The 26,618-nt window shown below is 41.9% G+C and overlaps 1 protein-coding gene across 1 annotated transcript; it reads right to left on the reverse strand.

Moving 5' to 3' along the window:
• Window positions 1–1,042: 1,042 nt before the first annotated feature.
• On the reverse strand, window positions 1,043–5,525 carry LOC134457803 (adhesion G protein-coupled receptor E1-like). Its single transcript, XM_063209775.1, has 5 exons — window positions 5,429–5,525; window positions 2,966–3,100; window positions 2,528–2,559; window positions 1,576–1,641; window positions 1,043–1,210 (listed from the first exon to the last, which is right to left on the reverse strand). Exons 1-5 carry the CDS (start codon window positions 5,523–5,525, stop codon window positions 1,043–1,045), a joined length of 498 nt encoding a protein of 165 aa, XP_063065845.1.
• Between the last annotated feature and the right edge of the window lie 21,093 nt (window positions 5,526–26,618).

The raw sequence follows: 26,618 nt of genomic DNA on the forward strand, positions 1-26,618 counted from the left end.
CGTTCCGGAGTGATTTAGTTGCCCAAAGTCAGTAGCAGGGGGGTCCGCTCATTTTTCCGACGCACCATTGGTCCGATGCGTCAATGTTCCGAACATGTCTCATTGTCTCATGCCTACAACACTTAGTCTCAGATAACTTTTTACCAATAAAATGAAACCCTTTGTCCCGACAGTCCAATGTTTCGACCAAAAGCTGCTTTATATCACCGTCATCTCTGAAGCCTACGCAGTGGTCATGGACAGGTTAGGTTTAGGGAAAGTTTTGGTCAAGGCACAAATTTAAAACTCAGAAACATTGCAATAGCCTACTGACAGGTTAGGGTTAGGAATGGTTTTGGGTAGGGCACAATTGTAAAACTGGGAAACATTGCAGGTTGTGTTTAGGGGTGGTTTTGGTAAGGGCACAGCTAGACCGACTCAGACAGCATCTATGTGCTCATCGCAGCGCATGCAGCTGAAGTCTACTTGGCACCGGGAAAAGCAGGACATACGACCTGGGATGATGACCAACCCCAAACAGCCATTGGTCGGAACATTGAGCTGTCGGAGCAAAGGGTTTAATTTAATTATTTCGAGTTAGTGGGCTGTAGGATTAATGGGAAATTTTCGGAATATTGACGAATCGGACCAAAGGGGTGTCGGAAAAATGACATGCTACCGTAGCAGGTGGGCTTTAGATCAGATTGCATGGGTTGCATGGTCACACCCCACCCTTCCACTCCCTACCGCACTCCACTCATACCACACATGGCTGAGGTGCCCTTGAGAAAGTCACCTAACTCCATACTGCTCTAGGAACTGTAAATAAGAATGTTGGCTGAGTGGATAAAAACGGCAGGTATGTGTAATGCAATGTAAAAATTTTGGTAGTGAGATTTGAACTGTACTGGGTGGTGGATGGACAGGAAATCTATCTGTGGTGTTGGAGGTGGAGTTTATCCTGGACTAAGTGGTAGTTGGACTACATACCCGTGGTGATTGAGGTGAGCGGGAGGTGGATTATAAGTACAACATGTTTATAGATTTCTGTTGGATTGTAGTTTTATATTATACCTGTGGTGTTGGTGATGAAGCTTGTGCTGGACTGGGTGAATGTGGGCTTGGCCAGGGTGGACACCAGGTCCTCAGTGGCCTGAAGCACAGCATCTCCCTTGGAGGACAGACTGTCTGGAGGAGAGTCCAGCAAAATGTCTAGGAGACCAGAGACTGTCTATGGGGAGACATGTGAACACTTTCAATGACACTTGTAGTTATGCCTATATTTGTGTGGCTATTAGGTGCTGTTTCCACGTAGCTGGATATTTTTTTAACAGGGTATTTTTTTTCTCCTGGTAAGGTGTAAACGCAACATGTGGATAAAAATAAATCCTCCATTGTAACAAATGCGTTTCAGCCCCCTAAACAGGATCTTTTTTTTCTCCAGCTTTTTATACCTGGATTTTAAATATCTGCTACGTGGAAACGGAAGGCCAAAACCAATGCAAAACCAATGCAACCAGGAGAAAAAAAATATCCACATATAAAAATATCCAGCTACGTGGAAACAGCACCTTACTCATTCACAGAAAACCTTACCATCTCGGACAGATCAGTAGACAATGATGAGCTCAGAAATTTCAGTTTGCAATCCACATCTGACGCCTAAACAATGGATGATAGAAAGAAAAAAAAACTCAAGAAAGAAGCAGCATTTTTTTCAAGGCACATTCTCATGAATTCTTTTGTCGGGTTATCAGAACAATACAAATCAAAGTAAGAAAGAAAGTCTATAATACACAGGCAAGAATGAGTTTCTTTTATTAACTTTGAAGTTTCCCAAGACCCCATAAATATACACTTGTCATCTCTACAACCCCACCTCTACTAAAATATGTGAGATTGATCAGACTGAGTTCCTACGAGCTTTAACCCTATCCAGACTGGCGGGGGGGCTAAAAGTGCCCGCCCCAACTTTGATGTTGTATGAGTCCTTAAGCTACGAAACTTGGTGACTTTTCCTAAAATTTAGTTGGCTACAGTTTAGTATCAAAAGATTAGGTTTATCACTTTTGCCGTTGCCATGGCAACGGTTTTCTGATTGGTATGTCCGACCAAAAATCACTGATCTAAGTCTCATTATTGTTCCTTTTCATATTTTTTTGTTATTTCCATTAGCATCAGACACCTTTGTGAGCATTTAAGTGGTCTGAAGCATATAATCATTAAAATGTAAGTGCATTACCTACATTTGATGGAAAATACATTATGACGATTTTTGGCATTAAAATCAGATAATGATAATGACATCATAGTACCAAATAATTACACGGAAATGATGTAATTCATAGATTTACATATGTAGATCATCTCCCTCAAGTTTGGTGGTCATACGGAAACAACTGAAACTGAAACAATATTTAAATATATCATCTGAACGGATGAAAAATCTTGTTGGTGTTGCTTTACGATAGTATCGTCAGGTATAACAGGCATAGGCTTACATACATTAGGAAATCTGTTAGGTGTTGCTGTTCACATTAGAACGTACCTGGCAGTAGTTCCTGATGACCTTTGCTAGTTCTGAATGAAACACAAGGCAAACAAAAGTGTATAAAGACGCAACATCAAATGTAATGCTCTCTCCATTGAGGTGCCAGCTGTGTGATTCAGTTCAGTTTCAAGCTATTCAGGGGATTGTCAGGGATGCTTCTATATCTACATACTACAATGTAAAAAGACAGTGAAATACTATAGACATGTCTATTCAAACCATACGTGTGAGGTCTGACAAAAAAGTTTATGGTGAGGACCCCACATTGTTTATCTAATTCCATTGTACAATGCATAAAGTTAATTAAGGTTAGGCCTACCACTGATCTAATCAATTCCCCCCCACCCTCCTCCGGGGTCAGTGAATTGTCGATTTACTTCATTGAAGGCAATTGAATTGATATACAGTATTAATCCATTGGGAACCCAGTCTGACCTTCACAAGGTGCACTGCTGATATTGCCATGGTTACGGAACCCTGGTGGACAGGTGCAGGTGTAGCCCCCAGGTGTGCTCATGCAGGTTCCATTTGGGCCACAATCAGGAGCGTGCTCCACACATTCATTCACATCTGTACAGAATTGATAGACAGCCTTTCTCATTATACACAGTACATTGAGGTAAAAGCAACTACAATCGTACTTGGAAAGACGAAAGTGCCCAACACCACCAAATAAGGTTGATTTCAATGGCGAGTGAACAGCAGTTGCATGCGCAACTATTAACAAGTTCCATGTGTGTGCTTAAAAGGCCGCCCTCAGAAATGACTGCGTTCAATACAATTTAGGACAGATAGATTGTGCAGGAGTTTCTTCCCTCCAGCCATCCGCTTTTAAAATTCCTACAGTAGGACATCTTTTTATTTTACTATCATTATTCTTCCCCTTCTTTTCATTCTTTTCATTCTTTTATTTCTTATTCTACACAGCAGAGATCCGTTGCGACCTTCATTTCACTGCCAATTGTGCCAAAGAAAGCATGTGACAAATATAAATCTTGTATATGTGTGAAACAGCATAATGACTGACTGGTGGATGATATCATAAGGCCGAATTCACACCAGGGCGTTGAAGCGAGACAAATGAGGTCTTTCTGCTTAGTTTTGGCTGGTGTGTTCTACTCTGCCTTTCACACCGACAGCATCGGCGTGCGCGGCGAGTCCTGTTCAAAATCCTCCCACTGCCAAAGCTAGTGCGCTACTTTCATGGCCGTAGCCAGCCATGTGAAGTAGCCGAGGTCCATGATGCGCGCAAAGCGCGCGCCGGAATTTTATTATTAATATAAAATATAAATTAAAAATGAATTCATAAAATAAATAAATATAGGCTACACAGGCCTATATACAGGGCCCTCCTATATGAATGTATAGGCCTTATGTGAAATAGTAAATATGTAGACATGTATAATAATAAATATGTTGTAGTTTTCAGCCATGCTTTGGTATCATGCCTCTTTGGCTATGCTTTGGTATCATGCCTCTTTTATTATAAACAGCATCCTCCCAGTCAGTAAAGCCCTTTGTAAGGAAACTAAAGCTTGACCCTGAAGTTGCACAATAAGCTACATCCTCAGATGGCAAGTTGCTCAGCCATTCATATTTTTCTCCCAATGAAATTACACTTCAGCTGTTTTCCTCCAAAGATACAGGGATAGCTCTGTAACTTTGGAGTAAACTTTTTTCTTCCTAGAGTCGCATCAAACGTTTTGTTTTTATTTAGTTGTTATAGTTCTTCACAAGCGCAGAAGACAAAAGTCTATCAACGAGAAAGAAAAGTAGCCTATGCTCCGCGCTCCTGAGCCATCTGATGTGTCACGGCTATGCAGACACAGTAGTCACGGGAGCCTCTTCAGGTGTGGATATTTTACTGTGATTGACTCTGACGAAGACGTGGCAACGTCGATAGTCTTGGCACTTGTCCAAATTAACAGAAAAATATCTACACCTGAAGATGTTCCGGTGACCTCCTCTGTCAGTGTTTATCATATGCTTTCCAATTTACAATCAATTACCTTTCACGGATATCCTGCTTTTACCTTTATGCAGCAGCTGATGCAGCAGCCGGCCTTCTTAAAATAATGACTCAAATGGCTTTTTAAGACACCATAGCCTACTTGTTACGCATGAGCTTTATGTAGGCTATACAACGGTTGGCTTTCTGTTAGCGGAGATCTCACCAAGCGCGTGCTTAATGGGCGCGTTCGTGACGGCACATTACTGCGCAGGCTGCACACGCACACTTTGCCATTTCAATGCATTTTTCCAACCAGAAAGCATGGTAATTTTGCTTTGCGCAATGCTCTGTCACGAACGCGACCAAACACTTGCGATGTCGGCTGAGTTGCGTTCTCTCCCACGAGTCGCACCACTTGCGATATTAATCAATCTGGTTTACTCTCAAAAACAGAACACAAAGGCAAAACTAGAACACATAGCACATGGATGTTAACCACAGTTTGCAAAGATCGCTTCACAAAGGTTTATAGATGTTTTTGTGTGTTTCAGTTGGTCATATTTGCCGTTAAAATAATAATAATAATAAAAAAAACCTCTCACGATAGGCGAGGTCCGGACCTCGGTAGCCTCAAATGTAACTACGGCCATGGCTACTTTGCCATTCAATTGAAAGGGACACCGCCGGTCACTGCCGCTCAAAACCTGCTCAAGTTCTATTTTCCAAATGCAGCGCGGAGCGGAGCCGGCTCCCGCTCCACTGACGCCTGACTACCGCCGGTTGGTGTGGAGGGACAGATATGTTTCCTTGTATATTGGTCAGTGCCGGTCCCGCTGGTCCTGCCGTCTCGCGACGCTTCATCGCCTTGGTGTGAAGCCGGCCTAACAGAGAAAGAAAAAAAGGTGGCCAGGCTAAAATGTTTTGCCATGTGGTAGGCTAACACTAACCTTCACATTCGGCGTCCTCCAATATCAATATGTCTTCACTGCCAGAGCTGAATCCCTCCTGGCAATCACAGTTCACTGTAAAACATTGCGGACTCATTTAGTTAAGACCACTAAACTGTCTCTTCAACACAATGAGTTCTGATAAGTTGATTGATTTATGTTGGCAAGTCAGCTGTTAAAAAAGTAGGGGGGTGGGGGGGTAGGTCTGATATTCAAACGATTTCAGTATGTTCTTTTAAAAATATATATTTTCCATTGCTGTTATGCCTATATCAATGATAGGAAAGTGAGAGAGCGACAGGAAATGAGAAGGGAGAGAGAGTCAGCGGGGAAAGACTGATAAATTACCTGGGCAGGAATTGAACCTGGTTCGCCAGTGTAGTGGCCCAATGCTCTACAGTTAGGCCACTGCTCGGCCAGTAAATGTTTTTTGAGGGGGGCTTTTCACCTTCATTATGACAGGAAAGCAGTAGAAGAGAGTGGTATTAGAATGGGTTGGGAAATGAGCCAGGCCAGATTCAAACCTGGGTTACCAGGGGTAATGATGACCCAGGCCAGATTCAAACCTGGGTTACCATGGGTGATGATGATTCAAACCTGGGTTCCTATGGGTGATGATGACCCAGGCCAGATTCAAACCTGGGTTCCTATGGGTAATGTTGACCCAGGCCAGATTCAAACCTGGGTTCCTATGGGTAATGATGTCCCAGACCAGATTCAAACCTGTGTTACCATGGGTAATGATGACCCAAGCCAGATTCAAACCTGGGTTACCAGGGGTAATGATGCCCATTCAGTCTTATGTATTAACCTCATGAGCCATAGCAGTCCCGTCAATGTTTTTCTTGTTTGCGGTTCAGTAATAAGATACGGATGTGACCCTAACACTAAAACGGTGCGAAAGATCACATGGTATCTCGACTTGGCGTGGAATACGTGTAACACAATAACAGAGACAAATTGTTTACCATCAAGGTTTATTTGTAATTCACCTAAATATCAGGAGCTTACCTCACAAGTCAATCACTATACTCCTTGATAAATTGCATAGTATTGGTCTATGTAAGCAGTCACTTTTTTGGTTTAACTCATATCTTGACTTTAGACGTCAGTCTGTGGCTTTTAATGGCTGTTTTTCTCAGTACACAGTCATGGAAAATGGTGTTCCGCAAGGTTCATGTTTAGGCCCTCTTTTGTTCTCTATATTCATTAATGACCTTCCAAATGTATGCTCCAACTGTAATATCTTGCTGTATGCTGATGATACAGTTATTTATTCTGCTAAACGTGATTTTAATTTAATTGAGTCCTCATTGCAATCAGACATTGACGACATTCAAAAGTGGTTCAATGCAAATGGGCTAATACTTAATAAAACTAAGTCTTACAGTATGCTTTTTGACAATAGGTCAACCCGTTATAAGCAAGATCATACTCTGTCAATAAGGTTTGCAGACAATACACTTATGGAGAATGTGGAAGAATTTAAATATGTGGGCCTACTGCTTGACTCAAATCTCTCATTCAAGTCACATATTGACTCTGTTGTCAAGAAAATTAATTTCAATCTAAGACTCTTTTATCACTCTATAAATTGTTTCACTCCACAAATCAGATTACAAATTGTAACACAGCTCTTATTTCCCATTCTTGATTATGCTGACATTGTGTATATGAATACAACGGAATCAAACCTCAAATCTTTAAAAGTTGCTTTCAACAGCCTCTGTCAATTTGTATTGAGATGTCCATACCTCACCCACCATTGTCACTTGTATCAGCAACTGAATCTCCTGTCACCCAAGACCAGAAGGCAACTACACTGGCTTCAGTTTATCTATAAATGCTATTTCTTTAATTATCCATCTTATTTAGAGTAAACTAGTTAAATCCATATAGGTACACTCATGGACTTAGACATCTTGATCATTTTTTTTTTCTGTGCCAAGCATATTTAAAGAAATAGGAAGGCGTGGAATAGATTACCCAGCTCATTGAGATATATTTCATATTTTCCTCTCTTTAAATCATCCTTGCTAAATTTTCTGCATTCATGTGACCAGTGCACTTGCTTTCTTGGTCGTTGACTTTAAAGCAACAACAACAAAAAAGTCTATACGCCTGCCTTAGTATCTGTGTTCAACTGTGGAGTCCTTTATTTTGTCTTTTATTTATCATTTATTTTTAGTGTTATACAAATGTATTTTTTGTGTTTTACTTGCTGATTTTTGCCTATAAATCTATTTGGGGTAGAGACGTTGGACTGCTTAGCCTGTAGTGATGAAGAGCTCTGGTGTGGATGTGTGACTGTGTGTAATGTATGTTTTTGATGTTTATAGGGACCCCCTCGAAAAAGAGATGGAACATCTCAAGGGGCTATCCCTTAATAAAAGAATTGAATTGAGAATTGAATTGAATCAAAGAGAAGCAGTTAGGTTATTGAGATGTTTACCAAACTCTCTCCGTTTTCCTCATTATCTCCCTCCCCCTGTTTCTGTCAACCTGTCTCACTTTCTATTTGTCACTCACACATCGCCTGTCTCTTTCTCTGTCTGTCTGTCTGTCTGTCTGTCTGTCTGTCTGTCTGTCTGTCTGTCTGTCTGTCTGTCTGTCTGTCTGTCTGTCTCTCTGTCTGTCTGTCTGTCTGTCTGTCTGTCTGTCTGTCAATCTGCACACTCCCTCCACCATCACTACCCTCCCTCCCCCCTTCTTCTCTCTCTTGCAAGTCTCTAAATTGCAACAAAAAAAAAATAGGGGAAGAATGTACAAAATCCAAAGTTAATTTTAGAATTTAATCATGTGATGAATGCAGCGCACACACACACACACACACACACACACACACACACACACACACACACACACACACACACACACACACACACACACACACACACACACACACACACACGCACAGTCTGCACACACAGATGTCTGCATGTACAAACACAGACACATAGACGACAGATGACAAAAATCAGGAAGAGCACATTAACCATAAAAGTCAACTTAAGACATCAGCTTTTTAAAAGCCCCCCCCCCACACACACACACACAAATATGTGCATCCATGACATCAACACACACACATGCACATGCAGACACACACACACACACACACACACACACACACACACACACACACACACACACACACACACAGAGACACGCACGCACATGCATGAACGCACGCACACACATGTGCACACACACACACACACACACACACACACACACACACACACACACACACACACGCACGCACACACATGTGCACACACACACACACACACACACACACACACACACACACACACACACACACACACACACACACACACACACACACACACACACACACACACACACACACACACACACACACACACATAGACTGCAGATGTAAAAAATCAGGAAGAACATACAGTACTAACCACAAAATAATTTAACAACCCCCCCCCACCACCACCATCCCCCCAGCACCACCTCACACACACATACAGAAATAAGTGCATGCACGCGGCAACACACACACACATGCATATACGCACAGAAAGCGCACGCACACACAAACACAGACACACACACACACACACACACACAGACACAGACACAGACACATATACACACACTATAGAATGTATTGCAGGAAGGGAGCAGAAAGAAGTAAGATTCTGGTGAGTGGTGTTTTGTTTTGCTATGAAGTAAAGCACATTCAAGAAAAAGAGGAGACTTAATGAGATAGCCCTGTAGTGCACACTCTTTCCCTGTAAAAAATAAATTATCATTGCCCTGCATCCCTATATATGACATGATACATAGTGTAGTCCTTAGACTGACATGGCAATGTTAGAGGGCTCCAATTTGAGAATCAAAGTGCCTGGATGGAACATAACGGCTTAATTTTTGTTTTGGATAAGCAGTGAAATGTACCTGTATCCAGCCAAATTCCTATGGCGAATTGGAAGTTTAAATATATATATAATTCAATTCTAAAACCTCAATGGTATTACTTAAAATATAAAGTCAGCCAATCAAAAGTATTTGCTAACCTGCCTTGACATTCACATTTACTTAATTGCCATCCCTACCCATAGACTGTCCACAAGTTTGAGGAGTGTGCTTATAGGATTTTTGACCATTCATACACTGATGTTGGTAGAGGAGGCCTGGCTATCCATACACTGTGATTCATCCCAGAAGTGTTCTATTGGGTTCAGGTTAGAACTCTGTGCAGGCCAGTCAAGTTCCATTATAGTAGGGTGCATAAGCACCATGAATATTCATTTGGCAACACTACAGTATGCATGAGAAAGGGATGTAAGCAGAGTTTTTTTTTTCTTTTTTAATCCTTTTCTCTCAAGACTACTGATTAACTGTAAAGGGTATGAATAAAGGAAGAATGTACTAACCACAAAGTTCACTCATCTGTCAGCTTCTAATTATAAACTGCACGTACACAGGCATGAGCACATGCCCACATACACCCACAAAGCCACACAAATCCACACATGCGCGCGCACACACACACACACACACACAGACACACACACACACACACACACACACACACACACACACACACACACACACACACACACACACACACACACACACACACACACACACACACACACACACACAGCAGATGCATGCAACAAAGTTGTATCGAGTGCACGTACAGTTCCTGGTAGGGCATAGAATTGGTGCATATGACTAAAATAAATGACATTAGCCAACCAACAGGGCACAGTGTTTTAAAACTGTCAGAGCCTTTATGATCCTATGACTTGGAGCTGTATTACAGTCTATGAATCACATTACATGACATTAGATTATATTTCACAATATTTTGAATTTTCACAAACTGACAACTACAAAAGAGAGCATCAACAAGCATAAGATCTCTAGAGTAAAACAGAGTCAACGAGACACTGAAACATTATGGAGTCAGGGAGCAGAAAAGTTTGGGGCGTAGGATTTAAATATATAAAAGCACCCTGGGCTTGTGAGAACAAGCTCCTTAATGGCTGACCCTGCACTTGTAGCAACCGTTAGATTTGCAAACTTTCACCGCTTAATTCACCATTAGCCCACCACCAGCCCTGCGAAGCAGGGCAAATCACTAGTATTTTGAGGCCTCTGTATTGGAAAAAATATGTATAAGTCCATGCCACTCACAGGCATACCAGATGCAACTTAGATAGCTTTGATGCCATTGAGATTTTCAGTGTGTTAAGGTGTGTCGCATCACATGAAAAGGGCCCATTGAGGTCCATTGATGGAGATTAGTTTGGACTGTGAGAGGGCAATGCTCCATAACTCTTATTATTGATTGCAACAACATGGAAGTCACATATTGATTTGAAATAGAACTTATATTCATATCAGATATGCAATGTGTTATTACCTCCACCAAGGAGGTTATGTTTTTTAGTCGTGTTGGTTTATCTGTCTAGGATAACTCAAAAGGTTATTCACAAATGTTGATGAAATTGTTGGAAATGACAAAAGGAACAAGTGATTGAATTTTGGTGGTGATCCAGATCCTGATCCGGATCCAGCAAATTGTTAAAAGATTCTTCACCATTGTGGGATAAGGCGAATTTTGACATTCCACTTTCTAACACTTTCTAACACAAAAACGAGGCAGAAACACGGCAGAAAAATTAGGGTGCAACATAGCCAAATGTTCTGTGAAACAGCTTCCTTGGCGGAGGTCTGCACTCTCTGAGTGCATTTCTAGTTATCATGTCCAGTCAGTGTGTACATTTTTAGCAAGCGTTTTTAGACTAAAAGATTGAAATTCAATATAATAACAAAAATAATATAATAATATAACAAAATACAATAAAATGTTAGCCTCTCACATTTGCAAGTGTCTGTAACGATGACTACCAACTATTCTGATTAAGAGACAAAGACCACACTGCACCATAAAAGAAAGGAAGACACAGAGAGAAATAGTGAACATCAAAATTAGATATAGGCACATGATTTCCATGTTAACATACCTGTTATCAGACAGAGAGAGATCACGTAAAGGGTCCTCATCTTGGCAGCCGCCCTCACCAAGTGTGGCTGAAGAGGCTTCTGTTCGCTGATGGAGTATGATGAGTTACTTCCTGTATCTGCAGTCAGCCCTGTTATGTCTAGATGTTATGTTGCTTTAGTGTTTCTCAAGGGGGGGCTCTACAGCACCACAGGGCATTAGGGAGACCTATAGGGGGGGCATTGAGAAAGGCTATAGCTGAGAGGAGTGGCGTTAAGTAACCATTTGGGGCGCATTTGCCCATTTTATTTTTAATGATATAGGGACATTGGCAGGCTTATGTTGAGGTCAAGGGGGCGTTTTTTTTCTTTTTTTTCAAAAAAACGGTTGAGAACCACCGCATTACTTTGCTGCCTTGCATTTGAATTGAAGAAAAAGCATTATGTTTCTATTGAAGTACTGTATGCTGCAAAGTTCCCTCGAACCACCTAAATACAGCATCTGTATTTACAAATCACTGTCTAGAGTTGAAATATTTGTAAAGGGAATTAGAAATGACACACGCGCACGCGCACACACACACATACACAGCCCCACCTTAATATCTTTGTTGGGGCCTCCCACTGACTTCCATTCATATTAACCCTAACAATAGCTAAAGAATGCTAAACTGTGCCCAAACCAAAAGAATCCCTAACCCTAACCTGTCAGTGAGGAATTTTTTTTTACACTTACACTTTTACCAATAATAACAACACTACCAGAGCAAAATGGGTCAAGAGAGTCCCACATTCATTCGCACTATAGTAGTAGGGTCCCACCATATCAGTAGTGTGTGTGTGTGTGTGTGTGTGTGTGTGTGTGTGTGTGTGTGTGTGTGTGTGTGTGTGTGTGTGTGTGTGTGTGTGTGTGTGTGTGTGTGTGTGTGTGTGTGTGTGTGTGTGTGTGTGTGTGTGCAAACACGACTAGGGGGTATGTGCCTATTTCAGAGACTAAAATAAAATGAATAAAAAACGATGACATTGTGCTCCACCTACGGAATTGTGCTCCACCTACGGAAAAAGAAAACGTGACAAAATCAAAACAGGTCCGTGTACTTTTTCATTCATTCATTTTTCTTTTTTGACAAGCAGAAATGACTGTATTTGGTTTTTCAGCATGTGTTGCCTCATATGAAAATAGTATTTGAAAAATTGACAACATTTTTGATCGATTTTCATTTCGTAATATTTGTTTATTCATTTATTGAAATCCATTTCACTGACGCTATCGTTTATCCGGAAGGATAGGCTATTTGCCGCCTGACTCGCACCTGTCAAGGCCTAGGTATTCCTCTATAGCGACCATGGGGCATAGAAAAGACGCTCCAGAAATCCAGCCAGGGACATAAAAGTAAAGAAGAATGAAAAAAAACACAACCTTGGGTGCAGGCCTAGCATGTATGCGCGGCACAAGTGATATGGCCAGCCTTGGATCTTGCAGAACGTCCGCGTTGTTGAATGAGCAACATTCCATTTATGGACATAATTGTATCTGTTAGGCTATTTGATTAAATCGATAGCCTTCATAGCTCATTGTAGGCCACATTTTCACACCTAGGATATATACAGTAGGCTACCTTAGGTAAGAAATAGTCCAAAGCAGTGGTATGTAATCGACAGCCATATGATTATTGTAAGGTTGATGTCTTGCGTTATTATTTTGCCACCATTTGCTTATGAGCCATCCTAGAGATCCCATTTGTGGTATGGGCTTTTTCTCATTGAACAGTGAAATCAATGGTTTGTGATCTGTGTAGATGGTGAATTTACAACCATACAGGTATTTATGAAATTTCTTAAATGCCGAAGATGATGGCTAACCCTTCCTTATCTAACTGTGAGTATCTTTTCTCAGCAGGAGACAGTGTTCGGGACATGAACCCCAATGGACGTTTACTGCCATCTTACATTCGGTATGACAAAACTGCGCCCATGCCGTATGGCGAAGCGTCACACGAGAGCATTAAGTCTAAGTCAGCTGAGTAGTGCACTAGCACTTGTGCTGAGCTTAAGAGATCTTTTGACTTTTGAAAAGCCTCAGCTTGGCTCTGCTGCCATCTCCAGGGTACACCTTGCCTCAACAGTTCATACAGTGGCGCTAACAGTGTAGCGAAATTTGGCAAGAATTTATTGTAGTAATTCAACTATCCTAAATAGGACTTCAACTCGGTGACATTTGTAGGAGTGCGTGCATCCATGATGGCTTTTACCTTTTTCTTCACAGGATGAAGTCCCTGGGCGTCCACCCTGTGTCCTAGGTACTCCACTTCCTCTTGTAAGAACGTGCACTTGCTGCGCTTCAGCCGTAGGCCAGCTGTCTCCAGCCTCGAGAGCACAGTGTGAAGATTTTTCAAGTGGTCAGTCTTGTCCATTCCGCTGACCAAAATGTCATCCAAGTAGCATGCTACATGAGGTATTCCTCTCAGCAGACCTTCTATAGCTCTCTGGAACAAAGCTGGGGCTGACGCCACCCCAAAAGGAAGTCAGAAGAGTTCAGATGCAAACCCCCCTAAGTGCCATTTCAGGAAATAATCTTAATTCATTTTTACTTCATACAAAGCTATCAAAATTGCATTTTTTATTTTATTTATGTAATATAACTATTTATGTGTATTATCAAGTACATGAATGTAAACCAAACCAACAACGGAGTTCTCTAAAAATATAGAAGTGCGGGTCTTCAGAAATGGAGTTAGGGGGTTTTGCATCTGAACTCTTCGTCTGTTATAGGTGAAAAGCCCCCTACGGGTATTGACAGTTAGATACTTCTTGAATGCATCGTCCATGAGTATTTAGTATGCGTGGCTCATGTCTAGCTTAGAGAATTGCTTTCCTCCTGTCAGTGCTGTGAATAGATCCTCTACTCGAGGGATTGGATACTGTTCCAGGGAAGAGGCAGTGTAATCGCTTGTAATCGCCACATAATCTGATATGACTGTCCGGTTTCAGAATTGGGACAACTGGAGCAGCCCATTCAGACCACTTCACTGGCTCTATGATTCCTTCCTTTAACAGCCTGTCTATCTCTTCGTCAACTTTGACGCGTATGGCACTGACCTGGGACGAAAGAAGCGAGGAACTGCATTTTCCTTCACATGGAGAGTAGCCTGGGTGCCTTTAAAGGGGTATGCCACTATTTTGGGGCTTAATACAGTTAAAAACGTTGGCTGGGGTTTATAAAGGTGGTAAAGTGTCTTATTTTTCATGTTAAGCGTTGTCTTGGTTTAAGACAAGTTAAAAGAGGGAATATGTCGCTAAGCTAGTGAAAGTCAATGTATCCGTGTAGCATTGTAGCATGCAAGTAAATACAAATACATAAATAAATAAATAGATATGGCTCCCCTGCTCAGACTTGCTGAACTGCTGAAGTTTTGGGGTACATTTATATTGTGGACTTCTGTGTAGTATATGCTCATTTTCATGCAATGTCAGCCTTATTGCTCTCATTTGCAGGCCCTATAGGCTAAACTGGCTCCATTGGCAACATTTGAATGCAAAGCTGTTTGAAAATAGTAATGATGAAAGGGATCATCTAATCTAAAGTAACACCACTGTATCAGTGTCATACAGAGAGCAGAGCCTCTTTCTTTCTTTCTTCTTTGTGCTTTTTTGTTTTCTCATTTAATTTCTTAGAATTTAATTGTTCAATTAATGTCATTGTAGGCCAAGTCAAATTGATAGTTTTTGTACTCAATGGTTTTTGTTGTAGCCTATATTGTTGTGTAGGCCTAGCCTATTTTATAGGTTGAAAATGGGCCAACAAAATAGGCCTGCTGTGTTTCAGTGTTTGATACTGATAGTTATGTATTTTGTTTCTCAAATTTGTAACATTTTAGCGCTGGGTATTTTGTATTGTGTGCTAGGCTATTCGAAAATAGGCTACATTTAACTGTAGGCATATATGTAGGCCTATGTAGGCCTAGGCTACTAGGTTAGGCTATAGAACCCTAGTTGCTTTAGTCTCACTGGGAAAATTCAAGGGAGAAAACATAGGCAAAATAATGGGTGGTGATGACTGAGAACCGCGAACTGATTAGTAGAAGGGAATTAGGCCTAATGACGGCCTGATCGGTTGATCACCCTCAGCTGTGTCGTGTCAGCTGATTTCACTTTGGTTTGCGCGGCAAACTGGAGTGCAGGTTTATAATTACGCTTTCTAGACCAGTTTCGCCGTTTGGAAGACTACTGGAAGCTAGACAGACTTTGTTGTGCTTACATTTGAACCAGCCAAGACGACTTGTTGTAGCCTACAAACGTGATTTCTGAAACGAGGCAGTCGGTAAGCGCTTGTTTTATTTATTTCGGAATGTTTAGCGCGGAGACTATCTCTGTGGTTCTGACTTGCGTTCTGCTCCATTGATGGGGTCTGCTCCTACAATCTCGTAAATCACGAGGGCTTGTATTCAATCTGGTTTGTAGGTTTTGCTAAGTTTATTTTTGAATTATTGTAGACATGGTTGCACATTTCCTGCATGTTTGCACATGAGCATTTTTGCACATTTCGGTATAACTCATTTCTTTTCTTTGTCTGCCTGCATGTTTCCCTCCAGGTTTTTCACTTCAGGAAAATACAGAACCACAACTCAATCAAATCAAAAAGGAAATCATTTCCAGTGGAATAGTGCCTTAAACCTCCACCAGAAGTCTCCATCCTTTTTACAAGTTGGGGATAATGCAAAGAGGCCAACCAAAGAAAAAAATAAGAAGAAGAAAAATAAGACTATTCATGACATCCACACAACTGAAATCAATGAAAAAGACAAGACGAATGGAATCCTGTGTCTGTAAATGGTTTTTCAAGTGTGGAAAACCACTGCTGATAGTCCAGCGGATGGGTGATTTGATCGTGCACTTTTGAGTAAAAGCATGAAAATCGGTACACATATCCTTCTTGATATGCTGATTAATATTAGCGTTGGAGGCGTTGCGAAAAATTTGGCGTTTTCAAGATGGCCGCCAAATCCAATATGGCCGACCCATATTAATGAATCTACCTTACACTTTGTAGTAAAAGCATGAAAATTGGTACACATATCCTTCTTGATATGCTGATTAACATTAGCATTGGAGGCGTCATGAAAAATTAATCGTTTTCAAGATGGCCGCCAAAACCAATATGGCCAATTCGTATTTATGAATCTACCTATCTACCTAACACTTGGTAGTAAAGGCATGAAAATCGGTACACATATCCTTCTTGATATGCTGATTAAGTTTAGCGTTGGAGGCGTTGCGCAAAGTTCATCGTTTTCAAGATGGCCGCCAAATCCAATAAGACCGACCCATATTAATGGATCTACCTGAGACTTGGTAGTAAAAGCATGAAAATCGGTCCACATATCCTTCTTGATATGCTGATTAACATTAGCATTGGAGGAGTCACAAAAAAACATAGTTTTCAAGATGGCCGCCAAATCCAATATGACAAACCCATATTAATGAATCTACCTGACACTTGGTGGTAAAAGCATGAAAATCGGTACACATGTCCTTGATATGCTGACTAATATTAGCATTGGAGGCGTCGGGGCGAAAAAAAACATTGTTTTCAAGATGGCCGCCAAATCAAATATGGCCAGCCCATATTAACTACCTGGTAATTTGTGGTAAAAGCATGACAATTGGTACACATAGTTACTTCTTTACATTAGATGCTTATTCATATTAGGGGCCATGAACAAAAATCAAATATGACTGACCCATATTACAATACAATACATTGCAATGTGTATTTATGTAGCACAGTATCACAACTAAGAAGTTTACTCAAAGCGCTTTGAAAAAAGACATACACGCATACATACACATTCACACACCAGCTGTGCACAGTGTGCAGACTGCCGTACGGCACCGGTTGTCACGCGAGACACACACACACACACACACACACACACACACACACACACACACACACACACACACACACACACACACACACACACACACACACACACACACACACACACACACACACACACCAAATCTTCACATCATTATCATGGTCTAGAAATGAATCCTAATACTGTACATGTAAACTTTTCACTCAAGTTATATTTTACATACCCTGAGTTGACTTTTTGATGGCCATCATGTTCCAACTGTGCCATTCACCATTTATTGAAAGTTTATGTCAATCTTTTAATTAGGCATTATTGGCAGTTTGATTGATGTTGGCCATAGTATATACCATAGCCTGTGAAATCCTACTACTTTACACAATTGTTCTGATCTGAAATGTAGCATGGATTCCATCCCTCAGTGAGGGTACTAGATCTTGGGGTGCAATCAGGAAAATGAGTAGGGGTGTAAAGGCGATGGCTGCAGTTTGTTTGAATAGATACAACTGACATGATTGGATATGGGCTACACATATGCCAAATACCACATTGTTAACGACCTATAAACTGCCATGGGCAATCGTAAATCACAACTTTACTATGAGAAATTGTATAACCACCAGATTATCTCACTTGTGAGATCATTGCATTGGGTGCAGGATTGCAGTTTGTTTGAAAACCTTGTGCAGCTAGAAGTAGTCATCAATTATTAGTTTCTTCGAAGTAAGCAATCATAACAATGTCCATGAATTAACAAATCAAGTGAACTTTCTGTCTAGCAATCTTGAAATCCTGGCCCTTTTGGAATTTGTACAAGGCCTATGCAGTTATCACTAAGCGCTAGAGGTGCTGTACATCCCACAAGCCCCTCAAAAGCCTTGGATTTGTACATAACGCTACTGCCGTATTACCTATTTGAGGCCTCAAGAATGCAATCAGTGTACCTATTGAAGAGTATTAGCACAGAACATTTCATACATATCTGTCCATCTGCACAAAACCTATAATGCAAACAAAGTCAGCAATCTTCAAAGTGTAAGGCTTTAACACTTTATCAGTTCATGTACCTATTATAGAGTGGTAGAACACAAGAGGTGGTGCAAACTCTTGCACCTATTCTAAAGTTATCACATTACAGAAAACAATCTATTGTGGTGGTGGCAGACACAGTTTGGGCAAAACCATAACATATGCAGTAGAGTAGAGTAGAGTAGAGTAGAGTAGAGTAGAGTACAGTAGAGTAGAGTAGAGTAGAGTATCGTTTATGCATCACTTCATTTGATAACATGCCAATAATGTTTAATCATTGTCAATGGTATTTTGTGAGTGTTAATTATATGCAATGGCAAAATATTTTTGTAGAAAAATATGTAATTTCTTATGAACACTATCTTAGTTGGCCATTTTGAAAATGTGTTTTTTCCCACAATGCCTCAATTTCTAATATTAATGAGCACATCAAGAAGTAAATGTGGACCAGTTTCCATGGTTTTACTAAAAGTGCCTGAAGGATTTATTAAAATGAGTTTGACATATTTGATTTGTCAGCCATCTTGAAATGTAAACTTTTTTTTTGCAAAGTATCGAGTTCTTTTATCAATCAAAATATAAAAAAGTAACTGTGCACAAATTTCCATGCCTTTACTACAAACTGTCAGGTAGCTTCATTAATATGGGTTGGCCATAATGGATTGTGGCGGCCATCTTGAAAATACAGCATTTTTAGCAATGCCTCCAATGGTAATATTTATCAGCATATCAAGAATGATATGTGTACCGATTTTCATGCTTTTACTACCAGGTGTCAAGAAGATTCATTAATATGGGTCGGCCATATTGGATTTGGCGGCCATCTTGAAAATGCTAAATTCTTCGCACCGCCTCCAATGCTAATATTAATCAGCATATCAAGAAGGATATATGTACCAATTTTCATGCTTTTAAAGGGGCATTCCACCGGTGGAGACATGAATATGTTACTGAAAGTGGGTCATATGTATAGTAGAATAGTAACATACATTTCTAATTTGGTGCCTTCTTGGCCAAGAAAAGGCAGAAAATGACTTTTTAGTGCTTGTGGATTTGTGACAACAATCCCCATAATGCACTGCAATGCTCAAGTTCCACAGGCCACACCCAGTTATTTGGGACTCTATGTATCATCCCTCCCTCAGCTTGCAGGCAGTGTTGCCAGATTGGGCTGTTTCCCGCCCAATTGGGCTGCTTAGGATGGTCATGTGCGGGTAAAAATGGCATTTAGCAGAAAAACCCGCCCAATTTTAGCCATAGAAATCAATAGAATTGGGCGGGATTTTGAGCTTCTAGGCTGGTTTTTGAGCATTTTTTGGGCTGGAAATCATCAGCCTCATCTGGCAACCCTGCTTGCAGGTGCATCACAGTGGGACAGACATCACTGGAAAGGAGAAGCTGGAGCACACTGCAGCTTAGTTTTCAAGACTTTATTTTTGTGCACACACGCGACCAACGTTTCTGTGTTGCTACACCTTCTTCAGAGTCAAATGATAGCAAGAGAGAGACACACATTTCAAGACTTGACATTCACAGGTGATCCTACTTGGTTTGGCTAAATTGGTCTGATCTCATTGCAGGTAATTGACCCCACCCCCCCCAACACCAGGACAAGATTGTAGACAATTAGACAGCTTGCCAACTTCCCAAAACAAAATAAAAAAGTGAAAAAAACAATACACAAAGAACATTGTCAATAAAACCACAGCTACAATTATTAGAAGACCACAGCCGCGATGCTGGAACAATTTGTTACAGAGAGCAAGACATATTCTCATTTATGCCCTGAGGCTCCACTGAATTTAGAGTATGAATCCAAAATGCCTTTCCACAAAGCCTCTCTGTCTAATTGTCTGCAATCTTGTACTGGTGTTGGGGGGTGGGGTCAATTACCTGCAATGAGATGAGACCAATTTAGCCAAACCAAGTGGGATCACCTGTGAATGTCAAGTCCTGAAATGTGTGTCTCTCTCTTGCTATCATTTGACTCTGAAGAAGGTGTAGCAACACCGAAACGTTGGTCGGGGGTGTGCACAAAATAAAGTCTTGAAAACTAAGCTGCAGTGTGCTCCAGCTTCTCCTTTCCAGCTATGCCAGTGACTTACTGGCAGTGTTGCCAGATGAGGCTGATGATTTCCAGCCCAAAAAATGCTCAAAATCCGCCTGGAAGCACTAAATCCCGCCCAATTCTATTGATGTCGATGGGAAAGATTGGGCGAGTTTTCCTGTAAAATGCCATTTTTACCCACAGACGGCCATCCCAAGCAGCCCAATTGGGTGGGAAACAGCCCAATCTGGCAACACTGCTTACTGGAGCCTCAATGCCAGTGATTTCAAAAGCACTGGGACACTGATCTGTGATAGGTCTGTTAGAGCATTAGGTCCAACCCCCTATGGGCGGGGTTGAAAAGGTGGGAAAAAGGCTTGTAGTCTCAACAGAAATCCACCTCTCTTACACTTCCTATGTCGATGATGCAAAATGACCATTTTTACATCATTGACATAGGAAGTGTTAAGAGATGAATGCGGATTTCTCCTATCTCAGGGGGAATTGAGAGATTTTTGAAAGACCATTCAAAAGTATGACTGGGTGTCTATCAATGGAAAGCCTAATGCAAAATGGGTGGAGTGTCCCTTTAATACCAAGTGTCAGGTAGATTCATTAATATGGGTCGGCCATACTGGATTTGGCGGCCATCTTGAAAACAATGCATTTTTCGCTACATCTCTAATGCTAATATTAATCAGCATATCAAGAAGGATATGTGTACCGATGTTCATGCTTTCACTACCAAATATCAGGTAGATTCATTAATATGGGTTGGCCATATTGGATTTGGCGGCCATCTTGAAAAACGATGCATTTTTCGCGACGCCTCCAACGCTAACATTAATCAGCATATCAAGAAGGATATGTGTACCGATTTTCATGCTTTTACTCAAAAGTGCACGATAAGGCCCTTTTGTGTGTCCCATCCGCTGGACTATGATACTTGACGGTGGAAAACCAAAGCACCACTGGAAACCAACGACTACCAGTGCATACCGGCTGCACCAGTGAGCCATCTGCCAGCGGATCACCGCTGACCAGTGGACAACCTTCTGCTGCCATTGACTAAGATGCAAAGACTCCACTCACACCAAAACACAACAAAGAGAGAAAACACTTCACATAGGGGCCTGGAGGATAAAGCTTGAAGAAGAAGAAAAAAAAGGAAAAAAGGTTCTGCCTCCCACTTTGCTTCATCTCCCCTGTTGACATTCAGGAACCTAGCCACTCTTTATGTCCATGCAACTGTCCCGACCAGCCGTCTCAGACTGCTGAAGCACCTTTTGTCCATTAGCTCTTGGACTGCTGCTATTGTGGGTGGGGGAGTTCTGAACTTGGACTGTGTGTTGTCCTGGACTGCAGTTTGGTGTTGTGCCTTCAGCTGACTTCGGGTGAGTACTGCAGTGAATGTTTTCTTTGACATTTCTAGTGACATTGTATCTTGCTTGTGCAGTAATGTCTTTTACTGACTGTGCTTGCTACTGAAGGAATTGCGCACCACATTGCCACTTGGAAGTTTCAGTTAGGTCTTCAGGACTGGCCTGATATCTGCTATGTTCACAGCACTTGGAATGCATCCCCAATCTCAGGCAATGCTGCTCTGGATTTTGCCAGCTCCCGTTTCCTTTAAGGGTTTGGCATCCATAACTTCCATGCTGTATGGCACACAAGATGGTCTGGCTGTCGACTAGGTGATGACTCTTCTTGACCTCGATTCAGCAGTTCTTTTGGAAGTAGTTCTTCATCCGTGCTGCAAAGACTGCTGTGCACCCCTTCAACTTGACTTGAGGTCAAGAGGGTTCAGCTTGGCCTTGGCCTCAACTAGCTTCACGATGACACCATGCCTACAGCTCCACCTCAGGTACAGCACAGTACCAGTAGGGTAGAGGAGAATAGAGTAGGGAGGTAGATGCTTGGCTTAACAGCTCTCTTCTGGTGAGTGGTTCTCTCACCGTCTGGTTCTGGCCGAAGCGCATTTCTTTTTTCTTCTTGGAGAAGTTGATCTCCACTGATGTCTGAGATGAGTGGTGAATTCTGGGTACTGTGGGCGTAGTCCCCGGGGGGGCTGGTCCTGATGGCTTGGCTGGGGGTTGAGAGTGGCGGTCTGGTCTGTGGTTCCTTCGGCCTCCTTGGGATGGGTGGCCAGCAGAGTCAGTGGAATACCTTACTGTGCAGCCAGGAAGTGGTGTTGCTGGAGTGTAGAGGGCATTCACTGCAGTGCTCGTCTGAGCTCAGCCGAGGCCACGGCACACAGTTGCTCTCTGGAACGGCGTGTGGTCCAGGTCTGGGGTTGCTCCGCCAGCAGTGGCAGCAGTCCAGGAGCTGTTGGATGAAGGGCACTTTGGCTGTCTGGGTCAGTTGGTCAGGGCAGTTGCATGGACATGGGGAGCGACTGTCGGATTCCTGAGTGTTGGGAAGGGAAATGGGGGGGAATGGTGTGCAGGGGCCTTTGAAGAGGACAGTGGAGATTTCAAAACAGTCGACAGCAACATGTACCCCCTCAAAAGACTGCAAGAAATGCAAACACAAGTCAGCCTGTTTTGAAGTCCTGGAGCCAATTTACAGGCCAGAACCTGTTCATCTACAGCAAGTGGCACACTACAAGAGGAAATGTTACAAGAGGAAATGTTGCTGTTGGAGATGAAGTGTGTGAAATGAAATGCGTTACGGGGGCAATTCATACTCGCAAGAGTGCAAAGTCCAAAGGCATTGTCCAGGATGTCCATATGAAATTCACTCCAAGTGGATGTACTCTAGTGAAAATTCCAAAGCAAACCAAAAAGTTCTGGGACCCGCAAGGTAGCACACTGCATCAGGATGTCCGACCGCTCTTCTTCCAAGTTAACAGAAACCAGCTTGCCCTGATGGGTGCGATCTTCCTGTGTCACGCCATGCCAAGATCGAGTGGCAAGTGTCGCGGCAGGTGGTGTCTGGGCACAGACTCGCTAATTGACAACCTCCACAGGTCCTCGCTGCACTGGATGTGTGGGGTGAGTAAAAAGTCAATGTAACACTTGTTTTTTTAACTTAGAGAATGCCCCTAAATTGTGTACTTTCAGTGTCACATTGGTGTCGGATGAAGACTAAACCTCTCTCTCTCTCTCTCTCTCTCTCTCTCTCTCTCTCTCTCTCTCTCTCTCTCTCTCTCTCTCTCTCTCTCTCTCTCTCTCTCTCTCTCTCTCTCTCTCTCTCTCTCTCTCTCTCTCTCTCTCTCCTGTGTGTGTGTGCTCGTGTATTGCTCCAGCTTGGCATGGGCATCCTCTCCGTGATGGATGGGAAGAGGAACAGACGCATCGGCTTCTCACCATGGCACACCTCATGGGAGTGAGTATCATACAGTTACACACATACCCACATTGCTCCCTCTTTGTCATAGTTTACAAACAAGTGTGTCAAAATAGGGGGAGAATGTTGGACTGAGTCAGCTGGGCCCACCAGTTAGTGAGAATAATTATGTCAAACCTTGCTGATTTTGTTGCTTTGTTATGGACTCACCAGAAATAAAACCCCAATGAAACCATTCAATGATTCAAAGATCTGGAAGATCTGTGACCTTAAAATTATTTTGATCTATCTACTTAAAGAAGGCGCAAACATGTTGACAACAGTGCTGAATGTAGCTTAACTCTTAAACTGTGCTAAAATGTGCACATATACACTTTCGACTCATCTAGTTTTGGTGTGTGTGTTTGTGTGTGTGTGTGTGTGTGTGTGGGATAGGGAGATCTGACCCTGTGAATATATGTATGGTGAATATTTGTGAATATATAGTATGTGCAATGTCCTTGTGTCTGTATTTATGTATGTATGCTACTTGACACCTTAATTTCCCTCGGGATCAATAAATGATACTCTACTCTACTACGTCATGCTAAAGTGCTCGGGGTATTCAAAGACTTGAAATGTTGCTGCTGCTGGCAGCTTGTGCTGTCTACTCTACGAAATCAACTGTAGAAAATGCTCCAATTTTTGGAACTGGATAGATAAAATACTTATAACGGGAAGCATCATGGGAAGGGGCAAGTCTTTGTGCAATGTCAAGAGGTCCAAGTCAAGTCTATTGATCAAGTCTAAGTCAAGTCACAAGTCATTTGACATTTTGTCAAGTCATCATATTAATCACTCGAGTTGGACCCAAGTCCAAGTCACATGACTCGAGTCCACAACTCTGGAGCAGAGTAGAGCAGACGTTTCAGGGTTTTGCCTTCATTGGTGCTGTGTGCTCTCACTTGTGCACTGATGAAGGCAGAGCGCTGAAATGTCTGCTCTGCTCTGCTTTCAGGAAAAAAACTCCTTGTGCTTGACATTACTGTCTTTTTTAGTGTGTAAAAAAAGTTCAAGGGAGAGAGCAGGTTTGCATTCAAATTCATCATTCATTCTAATATTCAGCTCTGAACACAATTTGCTTCTTTCAGATGTTCTACGCTGGAGCTGAATTGAACCCTGCCAAATCCTTCGTCCCTGTTGTGTTCAAGAGGAACTCCATGAACCACTGGGTTAGAAAAAATATATACAATTTATGCATTAAAGTTATGCAGTGCTGGGGGCTGTTGGTGTGTCAAGAAGTATCCAATCAGTCATGACATTTTGTATTGGTGTTTTGCAGAAGGTGCCATGCACTGTATGTCTTAAGATTGTTCTGTCTTGCTCCAATGTCTCTGCAGCTTACATGTAACTATAATATGGTTTTCTGTTCTTCCCTCCTTGTGCAGGTGTACTAGGCAGGTTTCATGATCTGTGGCGCTATGGGCACCATCATGTACGACTTCTTGCTCTTCGCCCGTACGTGTGGCCTGGCCGAGTGGCTAGCCACCCTGAAAGGCAGCCGGCCCCTGGAGGTGAACCAGCAGGACACCTGCGGGCAGCCCATCAAGCTCAACACCCAGGCCCTATAAGCCTGCTGCCCAGCCAAGAGAAAGAGCCAGCCAGCCTCCATCGTTCCTCGCTGCGTGGTGTGAGTAAAAAGTCAATGTAACTGTTATGTTAACATTAATGTTTTTCACCTAAGACTACTTTCAGTGTCACATTGTTGTCAGATAAATATTACTCTATCGCTCTGTCTATATAGCTCCAGCTTGGCATGGCCACCACGGTGGAGGTCTCCCTGACCATGCAGCTGGTCATCTGCATCTCCTCTGTGATGGATGGCAAGAAGAATTGATGCATGGATCCCATGGCCATTGGCTTCTGTCACCATTGCACACCCCATGAAGGTGAGTCTCAAACACATACACTCACATTGCTGCCTCTTTCTAATAGCACATAAAAGGGTGCATCAAAATAGGGGGACAGCGCTGGACTGAGTCACCAGGTACAGTAAGCAATTCATCCCTTGCTGATTTTGCTGGTTTGCGTACTAATAATGACATAAATAATAATATAATCATAATCATATAATCAATAATTTTAATGGTAGGTGCATTCTAACACGGAGAGACAGAATACCAAAAAGAAAAGTATAGAACATAACTTTAAAGAATATATTAATGTTGTCCTTATATTGAGGGAAAGAAGTATTTGATCCCCTGCCAACTGTTAAGAGTTCTGGTCCCGAAGACCAGACAGGCACCTCCAATCAACTTGTCATCTGAATTAAAGACTCCTGTAAATGGTCACCAGTAGGGCTGGGAATCGATTCAAATTTCCTGGATCGATTCGATTCCGATCAAGAAGGTCACGATCCAATTCTATCCACGATCTGATTCGATTTGATTCAATATCGATCTTCTGTTTTGCTGGGTTGTCACTTTAACCCATTTATGCATAAAATTCCAAGACTGGCTATAAAAACCTAAATATCTCAACCTTGATACGCACATAAACATGAAATACCTTGGTATGAGAGAAAGAAGTGGGCGAGAATGTTGGGAAAATACTGGCACTATTCACTTGAACAGGCCATGTGTATTTGTGCATAGTCTACATGAATGTGGAAGAAAGCTACAGAATATGGTTGAGAAAATAGCACTTATAATCATTGGCAAAAGATCGATCCACAAAGTTGTGAATTGATATCACACTTTTCGAACGTGAATCGATATTGGATCGCGATTTTATCTTTTGAACCCAGCCCTAGTCACCAGCACCAAATCAAACAGAGTTCAAACTTGGCAACATGAGACCAAAGGATGTCAGGGACAGAACTTTAGACCTGAACAATGCTGAAAGGTGCTACAAAAAGAGTCGGTCAACTGTTGATCATTTTGTATTTTTTAACTTTTGGATCAACTTTTTCAATCTG

This window comes from Engraulis encrasicolus, chromosome 1 (assembly GCF_034702125.1).
Source record: "Engraulis encrasicolus isolate BLACKSEA-1 chromosome 1, IST_EnEncr_1.0, whole genome shotgun sequence".
Lineage (NCBI taxonomy): Eukaryota > Metazoa > Chordata > Actinopteri > Clupeiformes > Engraulidae > Engraulis > Engraulis encrasicolus.

Bases quoted from the DNA above. Each gene is read 5' to 3' on its own strand.
- LOC134457803 (XM_063209775.1), bottom strand. From the start codon at position 5,525: ATGAGTCCGCAATGTTTTACAGTGAACTGTGATTGCCAGGAGGGATTC. The intron at 3,101-5,428 runs GTTAGTGTTAGC...AATTCTGTACAG, and splicing joins GGAGGACGCCGAATGTGAAG to ATGTGAATGAATGTGTGGAG. The intron at 1,642-2,527 runs GTACGTTCTAAT...TCCATTGTTTAG, and splicing joins TCATCAGGAACTACTGCCAG to GCGTCAGATGTGGATTGCAA.